Source organism: Corticium candelabrum, chromosome 16 (assembly GCF_963422355.1).
Source record: "Corticium candelabrum chromosome 16, ooCorCand1.1, whole genome shotgun sequence".
Taxonomy (NCBI): domain Eukaryota; kingdom Metazoa; phylum Porifera; class Homoscleromorpha; order Homosclerophorida; family Plakinidae; genus Corticium; species Corticium candelabrum.
Genome location: NC_085100.1, coordinates 97,220 through 111,482, shown reverse-complemented (window position 1 = coordinate 111,482; position 14,263 = coordinate 97,220). Strand labels below are relative to the sequence as shown.

The following is a 14,263-nucleotide window of genomic DNA, read 5'->3' as shown; positions in this document are numbered from 1 at the left end:
TGTGTGTGTGTGTGTGTGTGTGTGTGTGTGTGTGTGTGTGTGTGTGTGTGTGTGTGTGTGTGTGTGTGTGTGTGTGTGTGTGTGTATTCATTCATTATATTGTTGAGATGAAAATTGTATCTTGCCTTTCCTTCCTGGCTTCAGCTGCCCGTCATCCTCATAGAACTCTCTGATATCAACCCTCCACTGTCCTTTAAAACTTGATATTGTCACTCTGCGTTTCTTATCCAACTAAAATAATTCAATAATTTCAATAACTAGCACACTGATCATCAATGTCTCAACTGTCTGCTAACATCAAACTCCAACTGTGGTTTTCCTGTTTTCTTGCTGCTTTCTGCCTTTGTTTTCTTCTTCTTCTTCAGTGGCTCTTGCTACATGAACAAGAAAGAGAACATGCATAGACAACTATGCAATTTAAAGCTCACAAAAACCGTCGAACATCCGTGTCTCTGTCTTCATCGCTTGAGACGAACTCAGAGCTCGTCACTTTCTTCTTCTTGCCAACTGTTGTAGCCATTTCCGCCAACCCTAGAGCGCATGCTCAAGTCGATTCTTCGGAGGCGTGAAGTCTTTACTTCTCGACGTCTGTTGTGCTGATTATTATGACCAGTAAGAAGCTGAGCTCGAGTCTCTGTGAAACGGTAAGTAGATGGTTACTGCTCTAGGAGGAAATCAGAGAGATTTAGCAAGACAGAAAGCATCAAAGAAGGAAGGCGGAAAGGGAAAGACTTCGTCTTCTCACGACGCCAACAAGGGCATGTCATTGGAAGAGAGAAAACACAGGTAACGCGGCCTAGGATATAAGTGTAGATATGGCGGACAGGCTCAGTGGTGGATCTAGGGTAGGGGTTGTGCAACCCCCCCTTTTGTGGGCTTCGGAATTAAAGCACAATGTCTTGAAGCCGCATTGTGCTCATTTCCAGTATTTAATTAAAAATAACTAAGCAGATTCTTGACGAAGTGAGACATCTGGCAGCGAAACTCCAGACTCGTGACCAGGATATCTTTGTTGCATAGGGAATGGTTCACTCAGTACGTAACTGAAAGATTGAAGGCAACAAGGCAGGATATATACAACCTCTTTGGCATCTGGTATCAAGACATTCTGTGACTCGCAGACAGGATTGGATCCATTGAATCTGTTTCAAGAAAAACGAACTTACAGCAAAACCGGAGCAATACACCTACTAGTAGTCAGAGTTCGATTGAGCACTACAAACGATCCGTTGCGATACCCCTCCTATACTTCCTGCTTTTTAGATGCGCGAACAATCTAATGGTGAGCAAGATAATGTCTGAGCATTGTTGTGTTTAGTGCTTGCCCTTCTGGTTCGTTCCGACGTTGACCCAATGGAAAGCCGATCTTCCATTCCCGAAGTCTCTAGGAGTTGAAGTGAGAAGGTGGCAGTCAGTAGGCAAAGCAAATACCAGGAAATGCAAGAAGCAAGGAAAAGAGAGCAAGAGTGCAAGAAGGCCATACCCAACAATTAATTAACCTTCTCCTGGCCTTGGGAGCCTATGACTCTCGGTTTTACCCGAATGTTCATTGTCTGCTATCGATAGCATGTACACTGCCTATCACAAGTGCAGAAGCAGAAAGGTCATTTTTTCTACTGAGGAGACTGAAGACTTAATTAAGCAAGGTCTACCATGGCAGAGGAGCATCTTGCACGTACACCTATCAGTTATCGCCATGCATTACAAAGACCGGGTACCAGCAGACGAAGTTTGTACAAAATCATCCACATAGATTGTTCATACAGTCTTTGTTTGAAAGAGACATAGTTGCACCATAGTTTACTTAACATTTATTTAGCAGTAGTCTATGCATGATGCAGTTAGATTCTGTTAGACAGTTTTGATGATTTAGGGAGTTTATAACATGACACATTGCTAGAGATATGTGCCATAGTTGTTGCCACTTACTTTAGTTAAGCTGTAAGAAGCCTGGGTCATTTGCACCTCTAACAATACAAATGCGTTGACTGAAGTAGGCGTGGTCTATCAAAATTTGCAACCCCCTCTTCAAAAATCCTGGATCCGCGCCTAGACAGGTATTGCCTTTTTCAGAACTAGAGAGGTGAGGTAGCAGTTACATTGCATGGTATAAGTACTCTAGTCATTGCCCTATAGTATATGAGCAGAAGTGAACTTGCTGTTACAAGATAGTTCCATATTTCTCTACAGCCACAGCAAATGTCGGTGGCCCGGATCATGCAACACCTGCATAGACCTTGCAGGATGTATTCCCAAATTTAGCTTTGGATAGGGAAGCCATAGCAAATGTGTTACATTTTCATTTATAGAAATAGCGTAATTTAATAGCTGTGCTAGTTGTCTGTTGGCCGCATTGGAAGAGTAGAGGAGCTAGCAAACTGCACATGGGCTTCCAAACGAGGAGTCGACCAAACAGACACACCTGAATGCACAGCAGCACGTATAACCAAGTGATGCAGGTGTTTATGCGTTAAGTTTTGTCTGCTAGACATGTCAATGGTTTATACCATAATTCAACAATTTATTGCGTAAGGTTGTAATATCGATAGTATACAGTAGCATGTTACACAGTATACTGTCATTTGTAGATGTTAGTTTGTGTAGGCGTGCTTGTACTGACAAGCGACCTTTCTTTATTCATGTTTTTTTTATCTAGAGACGCTGAACGTCTGCGTGAGAAACAGAGGCAGGCAGAACAGAAGAAAGTAAACCAAGATGCCAAAGACAAGAAAAAATAGTCTATTTACCAGTGACAAGATTCTTTGCTTAGGTTTAGATAAAATAGTGTCTGTACACTTTCTACAATAGAACTGATGTCATTTAGCGTGCGGTAGATGTGACGTTTTGTGCCACATAAAATATCAGGTTGACGTCATTGTTACCGAGCAGAATGTCGAGACCCCAGAAAACTCAGTCTCATTCGTCCAACCTACTTCGTGGAAATGAAAACGACGCAGCCTTTAATGTTTTGGGCAACAAATCAGTTGTAAGGATCCCATTAGGGTACTGGTGGTCTCCTTGTTGATATGTCGTCTTTTCAGTCACTCTCCACGACTGTTGCGCAGCTGTATATCGCACATCCAGATCCTAGGAAGTGGACTAAACATCGCACGGGTGTTTTATGTTTTGTGAAGGACAATGGGAAGAAGTCGTATTTCATTAGGATGGTGGACATCACAGTAAGAATACCCGCACACACACACACACACACACACACACACACACACACACACACACACACACACACACACACACACACACACACACACACACACACACACACACACACACACACCACCACACCACACACATTTAATTTGTTTTGTGTGTAGAGTCGAGCAGTTGTATATGATCAAGAACTCTTTGAACAATTTGAATATAAAACTCCCAAGCCACATTTCCACAGTTTTGCTGGTGACAAGTACACGGTTGGCATTAACTTTGGAGATCCTGGAGAGGCGTCTCATTTTAAGGAGGCCGTGCAGGTAAAGATTAAAGCATACCAACAGAAGAAAGCTAACCGTGTGCCAAAGAAGGCTCCTGCTGCTCCTTCAGTGGGTACTGGTTCTGCTCCTCCTCCTCCTCCTGCACAACATCGAGCTAGTGCACCACCACCGGCTGCAATGACTGGAGGAGGAACGCAGCATGTAAATATTCCTGCTAATGTAAAGGTCAAGAATGACAAGGGTACAGTAAGAGCAGGGAAAGGTAATCGAAAAAGAATATCAAAGAGTGACATTTCAGGCCCTAGCAACTTTGTGTAAGTTACATTGTAATGATTGGAAGATACAACTGTGTGAAGTTAGTTGTTATAGTCATGTTCAGCATGTTGGGTTTGACCCAGAAAAAGGTTTTGATTTGAACAACCTTGATCCTGAATGGTCGACTCTTTTCAGTGCAGTTGGTGTTACAAAGGAGCAGCTGCAAGATAAAGAGACAGCTCAGTTCATTTACGATTTTGTTGAAAAACAAGGAGGCATTGAGGTTGCAGCCAAGCAGCTCAAGCAGCAAGCACCAGCACCGCCGCCACCACCACATGCAACAACACGTGGTGCAGCTCCTGCTCCTCCTGCACACAAAGGTGGCAGAAACCGAGCTCCTCCTCCTCCATCTCGTGGTGCAAGTGGTGCACATGGTGTGCCGCCTCCTCCTCCTCCACCAGCCCGTGGACAAGCTCCTCCACCTCCATCTCGAGGAGCAGCTCCACCTCCACCTACTAGTGCGCCTGCACCACCACCTGCACCACCACCGCCTGGAATTGGGGCTCCACCACCTCCGCCTCCACCTGGGCGTTTTTCACCACCTTTAGGTGGGCCACCTACTCCTCCTTCACCAACTGGTGGTGGTCGAGGTGACTTACTATCTCAGATTCATCAAGGGAAGTCATTGAAACCAGTGCAACAAAATGAAGACAGTGGGTCAGGGGACTCACGTGGTGGCTTGCTGGAAGCAATCAGAAAGGGAACCAATCTCAAACGAGTGAGTCTAATAGAATCAATAATTGAAATTTGGAACTTCACTTGTTCTAATTGTTAGATAAATAGGTGCATATATAAATGATTGTTGTTTTGTTGTAGGTATCTGAAAGCGACAAAGGGTCTCCTCCTCCCGAACCAGAGTTAGGTGGAATGGCTGGAGCTCTTGCTCGTGCTTTACAGGACAGATCACGAGTAATACAAGTGTCTGGTAAGGAAGTGGTGTACAATTGCAGTTTCTTCGTTGTATGTTTGTGTTTCCAGATGAAGAAGAAGAAGATTACGATGAAGATGACGACAGTGATGAGTGGGATGACTAAGTAACATTTTCTAATTATTGCCACAGTTACAGTGGACAACCTTGGACAGCATTGAACTCAAATATTATTGTTTGGCTGCATGTACAAGGGTAAAGTGACTTGTTGGTGTGTATTGTGTATAGTACATTACACTATTATAGTTGGTTGGTAGATCGTCTGTTGTGTATTGTAAACTTCTCATGAATTACATATTTGTGACATCAACATCTTCTCATGATTTCAGTTAAAATGTTATTAGTAGGTCCGCTTGGATCAAAATGTAGAATGCGCGTTGACATTCTACCTTGCATGCTTGATTGTACAGCAAACGGAGTGCACTCTACTGGTCCTAATAGATATCAATAGGAAATGTTAGAGCCTGTCTCATTGTCACAAGTCAATGAATTTCGTTTGACTCAAAGTATTAATTGTACAGTGAACACTTGCAATACATACCGAGGAAACTTGATCTGTTTTATTTATACATACGGGCAAATGCGCGAGTCTGAAATGTGGGTGTGAATTGTTTAGACAGCGGGCAGTCAGATCGGACAGGGTGACATTAGTTGTTCTATTTCTACTATTTTGCCTTTATCCAAAGCTTTACTTCCTCATTTTTCAATTGCACTGCGCTGTATACTACTGTTCAATTGTAGTCAGACAGCCAGCTCGCTTGTTCGTCGATCGCTCGATTGACAGAATGACAGCGAGAACGAGTGTGAGAAAAACGGAGTTCTTTCTGCTCATCTCTTTCATATGTCTGTATTCGACACCAGCTCAAGATCATAAAGGTTTTTTTCAAGTCTCGTGAAGTTGTTTGCATGCGGGGGGTCGCGTTTGTGGCGCTGTTTTGGGTTCAGATAGCTGATATGATAAATTGTATTTTTCTAGTTTCTCTCAGAGGATTCGGTTATGTCGAATATCCTGTCACTGACGTGCATAAGGAGACTCAACTGAGCGTCGAATTTGTAAGTCGGAAATCTGACGGTGTGATTGTTGTGGCTGAAGGGACAAGCGATCACGTGATTGTAGAGCTGAAAGAATCCCGGATAATCGTTACGTTGTCACTTCGAAACAGAAAATTTAAAATAAACGCGACAGAGGAACAGTACAGTAATGGTAAATGGCACAACGTGAATGTTGAGAGAATAAATTCGAAACTGAAACTACATGTTGATGGTAAATTAGTTGAAATTTTGAAAATCAAACCTCAACTTTCCGGAACGTTAGAGATTGACAAAGCGATATTTGTTGGCGGGATAGCTGATTTCAGGAAGCCAAGTCTCAGCTTCAGTACTGTTGGTCATTATTTCCATGGCTGTATTGCGAATGCGACATTCAACGGACACAGTGTATTGGAGCCTCCAAAGAATAGACTTACTAGCGACAGGGGAAGTGTTGAGGCAAGTGGAATAGGCTGGGGACAATGTGATGAAAAGGTGTTTAGTGCTTCTCCCATTGCACAGTCCTATGTTCTACCGGAAGCTTATTCTTCATATCACAAGTGGGGTGTTCGATTTGGAGGTCATTTGACATTTGAATTTCGCACCGTTCAGCCTTATGGACTTCTCCTGTTTAATGGAGGAAGATATAGGTATCCAGATTATATTGGTTTGGAGTTAGTGAATGGTAGATTGAGACTTGGTATAGATTATGGACATAACGCAACAGTTGAGCTGTTTGTAGGTAAGAAATTGAACAACTGGCAGTGGCACACTGTTGATCTTGTGGTGTCAAGCATCAAGGTAAAGATCAAGGTTGGCAAGTATTCGAATTACACGAAGATATTTGGACGAAGAGGAACTCTTGATGTTGCTGGGGCCCTTTTTGTTGGTGGAATTAGGCGTGAAGTTCGACAGGAGGCAATAATGAAAGGAATGGTTTCAACCAGACAAACAGATGGAGGATCATTCAGTGGATGTCTACGATCTCTCACACTGAATAATGTGGAAGTAAATCCACGTGAAGAAAGGAACTCTCGTGGTGTCTCACTTGGCTGTAAAAATGTTTCTCCTTGTTTGTTGAAGCCCTGCAAAATGGGAGAGACTTGTATTGAAAGAGGTGGTGACACTTCGTATGATTGTGTTTGCCGCTACAAGAATGCTAGCTGCAGCCAAAGCAGACCAGAGGGAAGTGGTCAAAGCCTAACTAGTCTAGAAAATTTTCCAACACTTCAAACAACATCCAAATCTACTCAACACTCGTCTATAACTGAGTATGTACACATGACTGAAAAGATGAAGACAACTGGGACAACGTTGACCAGTGGTATTGTACAGGTGACAAATGTGGCAATAGCAGAAGCATCAGTTGATACATTGTTTGTAGAGACGGGAGATTTGAATGTACAAGAAGGTGAACGTATTGTATTGGATGGTTCATCACTTCACATAGCTGTCAGCAGTCGCAGTGATAAATGGGTCAGAGAACAGGCGAACAGCATTGTTTTGAATCAAGAAAATGAATTCTTGCATGGACAACTTGAACAAAACAATGATGTGGTCCAAAATTTTTCGTATCGCAGTTTGCTGGACAGACAAATTGTGTACAAACATGATGGGTCAGAAACTTTATATAGTATTTTAATGTTTAGCATCACGTTTCTTAACCAAACTAAATCGTTTTCTCTGAACATTACTGTCAATCCAATCAATGATGATCTGGTATTGGTTCATCCAAAAGGCAATGTTCGTTTAACTGTATTGTCTGGAACAAGGAGTCATATCACATCATCTGATTTGCTAGTTACTGATCCTGATAACCATCCCAGTGAAATTGGGTTTGAAGTCCTTAGTGGGAGGCAGACTGAAGGTCAACTGGAGTTGGTGGATCAACCAAATGTGCCACTTTCAGGGTTCACACAAGATCAAATTAATAACAAGAAGTTGGTGTTTCATCACACTAATGTCACAGATAGATCAGCACTTGTGCTCACATTACGAGTGACTGATGGACGTGACCAGTTGGTGTTTCGATTTGCAATTGGCATCATTGTTGTGAATGTGACTCTTAGAGTTTCCTCATTGACTGTGAGTCAAGGAGCATCTCTTGTAATAAGTAGTTCAAGTGTTGAAGTGACTGTGGATGCTACGGAGAAGCAGTTGTTTAATGTTGAGACTCAATTTCAGGTTGTTAGTGAGCCACATCATGGGACATTGTCTATTAAAGGGAAGAGATTAAGGCTTGGAGAAACTTTTCCTCTGTCTGCAGTCAGGATGGGTCATATAAGCTACATACATCGCACTGATAAATTTGAGGCAACAGATCAGTTCCGGTTGCAAGCCTGGATTGGCTTGTCTCACTCTAACATCTATACAGTTCGTGTGTCTATTTCTCTTGGTCTCATTCGCATTTACGTCTCGTCCGTTAGTGTTCAGGAGGGACAGACAACTGTTATTGATCAAAATCACATGAATGTTACAGTTGACCCTTTGGTCACATTTCCTGTTGACTTGATTATTGAGATTGTGAATCAGACAAAGCACGGACAGTTGGTTATGATTAGACGCAATGGACGGAGGCAATCAGCAAACACATTAACAGCAGAAGACATAAGACGTGGTCGGCTGCTTTACAGCCATGACAACTCTGAGACTGTCAAAGACTTCTTTACTTTTCGTGTTCAAGCGACTAGCTCATTGCGTGATGAGCTGGAACAGGAGAGAATGATGTCATTGATGAGGGTTAATATCAACATATTTCCAGTAAATGATCAGAAACCTGAGATTGTTCATAACAAGGAGCTGCAGTTACTAGAAGGCTCCAGTCACACAGTAACACACAAATACCTTTACATCAAAGATGGAGACACTTCTTCTGAAAATCTGACTATCTTTGTCAATACTGCTGATGCTAATGGATTTTGGTCTCTGAAAACAGTTCAGAGTAAGCCTATTTCTTCTTTTACACAGCAGGATATTGATGACAACAATGTACTGTTTACTCACACGAGATCTCAATCTCTGACTTGGCAATGTACTTTCAAGGTAACAGATGGTAATTATGTGACTTCTGACAACATATTTTCTGTCAAGGCAGTTCCTCTCACTCTAGATGTTATGTCTCCACGAGGCAAACCAGTTGTGGTGGATGCAAAACGCTCTGTAAATGCAAGAATCACACAATCACATTTGATGGCTGAAACAAATGATAAGAAACAGAACAAAGCTGTGATATTTGCCATGAAGGTGCCACCACATTATGGCTATCTTGCAAACAAACTGAAACCGCACAGACAAATCCAGTTGTTTAGTCAATCTGATGTTGATGATGGGCTGATTAAATATTTCTTGAATGACAAAAACACCCAAGCAACCAACGACTTAGTTACATTTCAAGTATCTATTGGAGCGTCATGGACAAACTTTACTCTTTTTGTCAAGATCATACCTCGACCAGTACCATTTGTTGTTGTGAACAAGGGATTGAATGTTGCAGAAAATGAAGAGGCTCTGATTACAAAGAATGAGCTGAAAGTGTCAGATTTGTTGAACACAGTTGCAACACAGATTACATATTATGTTGAGTCTGGACCTAGTTATGGTCATCTGTTTACACATAGTCAGCCACATTTGTCGATTTTACTGTTTTCCCAAGCAGATGTCAACAGAAAAAGGTTGAACTATTTTCATACTGGTGGTCAAGCTTCTCTGGATCATGTATATCTCACTGTCTCAAATGGCAGATACAATCGATCAGGAATTGAGTTCCTGATTGTCATCTACTCTACACAGCTGAATGTAACGATTCGAGGCTTGCAACTACAAGAAGGAAGTTTTAAGTTGATTACGAGGGACTTGATTCAGATTGAGTCCTTTTCTAATGAGCCACTAGTTATCAGAGTCTCTCAAGGTCCTTCACATGGACGTCTTATCGCAAGTAATAATCATTCACTGACTGTTCACACGGTCTCTGTATCTCAACTGGAAGCAGGAGATGTAACATACAGACATGATCACTCTGAGTCCTCAACTGATGGATTTGTATTCAATATAACAGATGAGTCAGGCAGGCTACGTTTTACTGGGATTTTCAATATTAGTGTTGTTCTAGTCAATGACAACCCTCCTAGACTTTTAAATGTCAGTCCATTAAATGTATATCAATATGGATGTGTTGCTATAACTGAAAACAATTTGCTGTTTGTGGATGATGACAATGAAAATGACAACACCATGTTGAAGTATCAAGTGGTTGGTGGTCTCTCACGAGAGACACGACTTGTGAAGAAAGGAGAATGGAGCAAAGGAATATCAAAATTTACTCAAGGTGATGTGTCTGCTGGCCTTATTTTTTATGTTCACAGTGGGACAAAATTGAAAGACAAGAAGTCATTGTTTGTCTCAGATGGGTTACATCGAGATTTTGTGTTTCTTGATATCAATGTGCAACTTGTTAATATTGAGGTTGGAAACACAGGCATTGTGCTGTTTAGAGGACAAAAGAGCACTATTTCCAGTAGCAACCTTACTGTGACAGTCAATGTTAACATCAGTGCGTTAGATATTGTTTATCTTGTGACATCACCACCTAGGCATGGGAGGTTATTGTTATCCAGCAATGACACTACAGAGTTTACTCAACAGAATGTCGATAATAAAGAACTCGTGTTTCAGCATGATGGCAGCAATAACCGGGAAGACAAATTTAGTCTCACAATTTCATTTTGTACTGTCACTCCTGTCAATTTTGATTTTGCAATTAGAATTGATCAGGCACCCGTTGTTTCCACTCCCAGTCCTTTCAGTGTGGAAGAAGGGGGCAATGCAACTTTGACAAACAATTTTTTGCTAGTCTCAGACTCAGAACAGGGTGATGATCAGATTGTTTTGTCAGTCATTCGTCCTCCAGTTGCAGGTCAGCTTGTGCGAGTCTCATCAAGTGGTTCTTTTCAGCCTATCACATCATTTACTCAAAGAGACATAAATTCAAGTTTCATTGTATACCAACATAGAGGTGGCTCTAGCAGTCGTGATGGATTGAGTTTGTCTGTCTCTGATGGTCACAATGTGCGAAGTTTGAACTTGTTTATAACAATTATTTCTCTCCACATTGTCTTTACATCTGAACCACTTATTGTTAAGGAAGGTGGCAGCACACAACTTTCTGAGAACCAGTTGCTTCCTACAAATGTTCATTTGAGAAATCACAACCTGAAGTTTGTGCTGGTGACTGCACCAACACATGGGGTATTAGAGCTAATGCATAAAGATGGTCAAACAGATATGACGTCAGATGGGAAGAACATGTTCATATTTTATACACATGACATGAGTTTGGGACTGGTTAGGTATGAGCATAGTGGTGAAGAATATTTCAATGACTCATTTGTTGTTGTTGGGTCAGAAGGCATGAAGAAGAGTGATTTGGTGAGAATTAATGTATCTGTAATTCCAGTCAATGATCAACGACCAGTAGTGGTAGTTAACGAGCAGCTCAAAATGTGGGCAAATGACGTGACTACTATAACAACAAATGAATTGAGCTACAGCGATGGTGACACAGATTCTAATGGTATTGTTTACTCAGTGACACAGAAGCCAACAAATGGCTACCTTATGCTGTCTACAAACATAAGCAATGAGGTGAACACATTTACTCAGCTAGACTTGGAAGAAAGTCGTGTGTTGTTTCAACATGAAGGCGATAATGCTGGAGGATTTCGGTTTGAGGTGTCTGATGGGAAAACTGTCATAGAAGATGTGTTTGGAATTGTAGCTACTCCCTTGGAATTGAAGATTGATCGATTGACTGGCATTAGTGCTTTGCCTGGGAAAGTCACACCCATCACATGGTACAATTTGTCGGTTGTATCTAATGATATAAATTCAACACGGACTATTTTGTTTATATTGAAGCCTTCTGATCTATTACGAGGTGTAGTAGTCAGCACTATACCTCCGCATCATCCTATTTCTGTATTCACTATGGCTGACGTCATGTCTGGTCGGGTTGGATACAAACACACTGACCTGTTTTCATGGCAGCCAGATGACCATTTTCTATTTAATGTTTCCATGAATTTTACAGAGCCACTTATTAATCAGCTATTCCCAATCCACATTCTTCTAAAGCACACTCCTGGTAGTCGTCTTGCATCCAACAATGTTCTTAAAATCTTAGAGGGAAATATTGGCCTTATAACTAGTGACTTATTGGATGCCACAAACGTAGCAGCCGAAGTTGCTGCATTAAATGTAAATGCATCGACGTTGCTACGAATTGTTTACAATGTGACTGTTGCACCAAAACACGGAATGTTGGTAAAGACAAGTGCTCCAGGAATGGAAATGATGTCGTTTACACAAGCTGAGATCAACACAGGCCAAGTGAAATACAAGCACAATGGCAGTGAGACTGTGCGAGATTCATTTCTCTTCTCACTGGTCATTGGAGATGGTATTGTTTCATTAGTCAGTGAATGGTTCAACATCTCTATCAGTCCTGTGGATAATAAAAAATTTCATATTATGAGAAAGAAAGGATTGACTATAGTGCGAGGGATGAGCCAGGTTGTCACACGTGACGAGTTATTGACTGTTGATGAGGACACCAGTGATGCCAAAATCATATATGAACTTGTCCATCAGTCAATGAACATTGCACTTCAAAATTCTGACTATCCGGATCAAACTGTCACACGATTTTCTCAAGATGATATCAACAAAGGAAGGATTGAGTTTATACACGATGACACGAATATCTTGACTGCAAGTGTGATTCTAAAGATTTCTGATGGCAAACATGAGCCGTTGGTACAGCCATTTCCAATCACCATTTCTCCTCTGTTTGTGGATGTGGTGAATTTGTCTGCTGTCGAGCTGGAGCAAGGTATTTTTAGTGTGAACATCTCATCTCATCATTTGAGTGTAAAATCAAATGGACGTATTGAGTATATTAGCTATGTTGTATCATTGCAACCAAAATTTGGCTATTTGTCCATTCGAAATCAAAGACAAGATAATTTTACACAAGTAGATTTGGACAATAAACAAGTTTCATACACACAGGAGAACAAGAGTGTACCTGGTGATGTATTTGTTGTTACAGTCATGTACAAACAACAGAAAACAATCAACATCACCTTAGAGGTTGAAGTAAAACCAGTAATTTATGTTGATCAACTTCAGTCTTATGCTGGACATTTTGCTGTAATCTTACTGGACGTATTGAATGCTTCCTACCTTGCACATGTTACAGACAGTAACCCTCTGTTTACAATTGTTCAGCCACCATTACATGGCAATATTTCTTTGAAGAAAGTGCAAGGTATTCGAGTATTTCGACATCAAGATGTCATCAAAGGAAACATTGAGTATATCTCTACTGTCAATGCAACTGACTCTAATATTACTGTTTATGATCGTGTTGGATTCGAGTTGTCTGTTGACAGTCATGCACAAGTCCTTGTCCAACCTGCACGAGGAGTTCTTCCTATTGCTATTCACTTGACACTCCCACCTACTAACATGCTTACAGCTACATCTACGGATGCCATGATAGTGACATCAACACCAACTACTCATTCAACTACCAGACAATATGTGAATCGCATTAGTCAACCATCGATTGTCAGTACTACCCTATATAATGGCACAGAAGATCCTACTAGTAGTAGTGGGTCTGATGATTCAAATCTTGCAGTAGATCCAGGTGCTGCTTCCAGCAGTGGAGATGGAGCAGCTACAGTGGCGATACCAATTATTGTTATTCTCTTTGTCATGATTGCTGTCATTCTAGGTGTCATTGGGTTTCATAAATATCGACACCAGAAACAGACAAACCAGACTGAGACACCGGACTCCACATCTGATGGTCAAACAAGAAATGGGCACGAGTCTACAGCCAATGGCAGCAGAGCCACCGGCGTTTCACAGAGTCACAATGATATCAACACAGATCCGGGTGTTGAATCTACGGACTATGATACTGATGAAGAAGCACATGAGGATGCATCTACTGGTCAGACCAATGTGAAACGGTCTAGACACAAGCGAAGAGCAATTGTAAATGAAGTAAAGAAGGATGGTGCAGAGGTAGTGAATACAGAGGGGGAAACAGAATGGGAAGGAACAGAAATTGTAAAGGCTCATCCTGGTGATCCAAAGTTACATGGAAATGAATATTGGGTTTGAATTGGTTGATTTAGGCCATTAGAGAAACTTCATGTAAACAGAATGACTGCATTGTATTCGTTACGTAGTGTTGCATATAATACATTAGTTAATAAAAAATGAACAGTCACGTGATTCAGGTCACGTGGTAGGACGTATCAACCTGACAACAAACCCAGTTGTCGCAAGAACAAGCATCGTTTTTTGTGTGCTGCAGCTATGGCTACTGCTATACACTATGAAGCTCTGAGGAAGAAGAGAATGTTAGAGAAAATGAAGGAAGCTCAAGAACGAGCAGCACAGAAGGTGCGACAGAAATCATACAGAAATGTCATGCAAGACGAAAAGGTTACACCAATAATGATCTCTTTCCAAG

At 41.4% G+C, this 14,263-nt stretch overlaps 3 protein-coding genes across 3 annotated transcripts; 2 read left to right on the top strand and 1 right to left on the bottom strand.

Moving 5' to 3' along the window:
- Nucleotides 1-87: 87 nt before the first annotated feature.
- LOC134192382 (RNA polymerase II transcriptional coactivator-like) lies at nt 88-567 on the bottom strand. The gene is made up of 3 exons (XM_062661121.1): nt 443-567; nt 297-374; nt 88-231 (listed from the first exon to the last, which is right to left on the bottom strand). Exons 1-3 carry the CDS (start codon nt 518-520, stop codon nt 88-90), a joined length of 300 nt encoding a protein of 99 aa, XP_062517105.1. The 5' UTR covers nt 521-567.
- Nucleotides 568-2,743: 2,176 nt separating this feature from the next.
- Nucleotides 2,744-4,999, top strand: LOC134191714 (actin nucleation-promoting factor WASL-like). The gene is made up of 6 exons (XM_062660326.1): nt 2,744-2,986; nt 3,042-3,179; nt 3,333-3,760; nt 3,816-4,479; nt 4,578-4,686; nt 4,740-4,999. Exons 1-6 carry the CDS (start codon nt 2,891-2,893, stop codon nt 4,793-4,795), a joined length of 1,491 nt encoding a protein of 496 aa, XP_062516310.1. The 5' UTR covers nt 2,744-2,890; the 3' UTR covers nt 4,796-4,999.
- Nucleotides 5,000-5,349: 350 nt separating this feature from the next.
- On the top strand, nt 5,350-14,009 carry LOC134192380 (chondroitin sulfate proteoglycan 4-like). Its single transcript, XM_062661120.1, has 2 exons — nt 5,350-5,565; nt 5,666-14,009. The coding sequence occupies exons 1-2, from the start codon at nt 5,475-5,477 to the stop codon at nt 13,906-13,908; spliced, it is 8,334 nt and encodes a 2,777-aa protein (XP_062517104.1). The 5' UTR covers nt 5,350-5,474; the 3' UTR covers nt 13,909-14,009.
- Nucleotides 14,010-14,263: the final 254 nt, after the last annotated feature.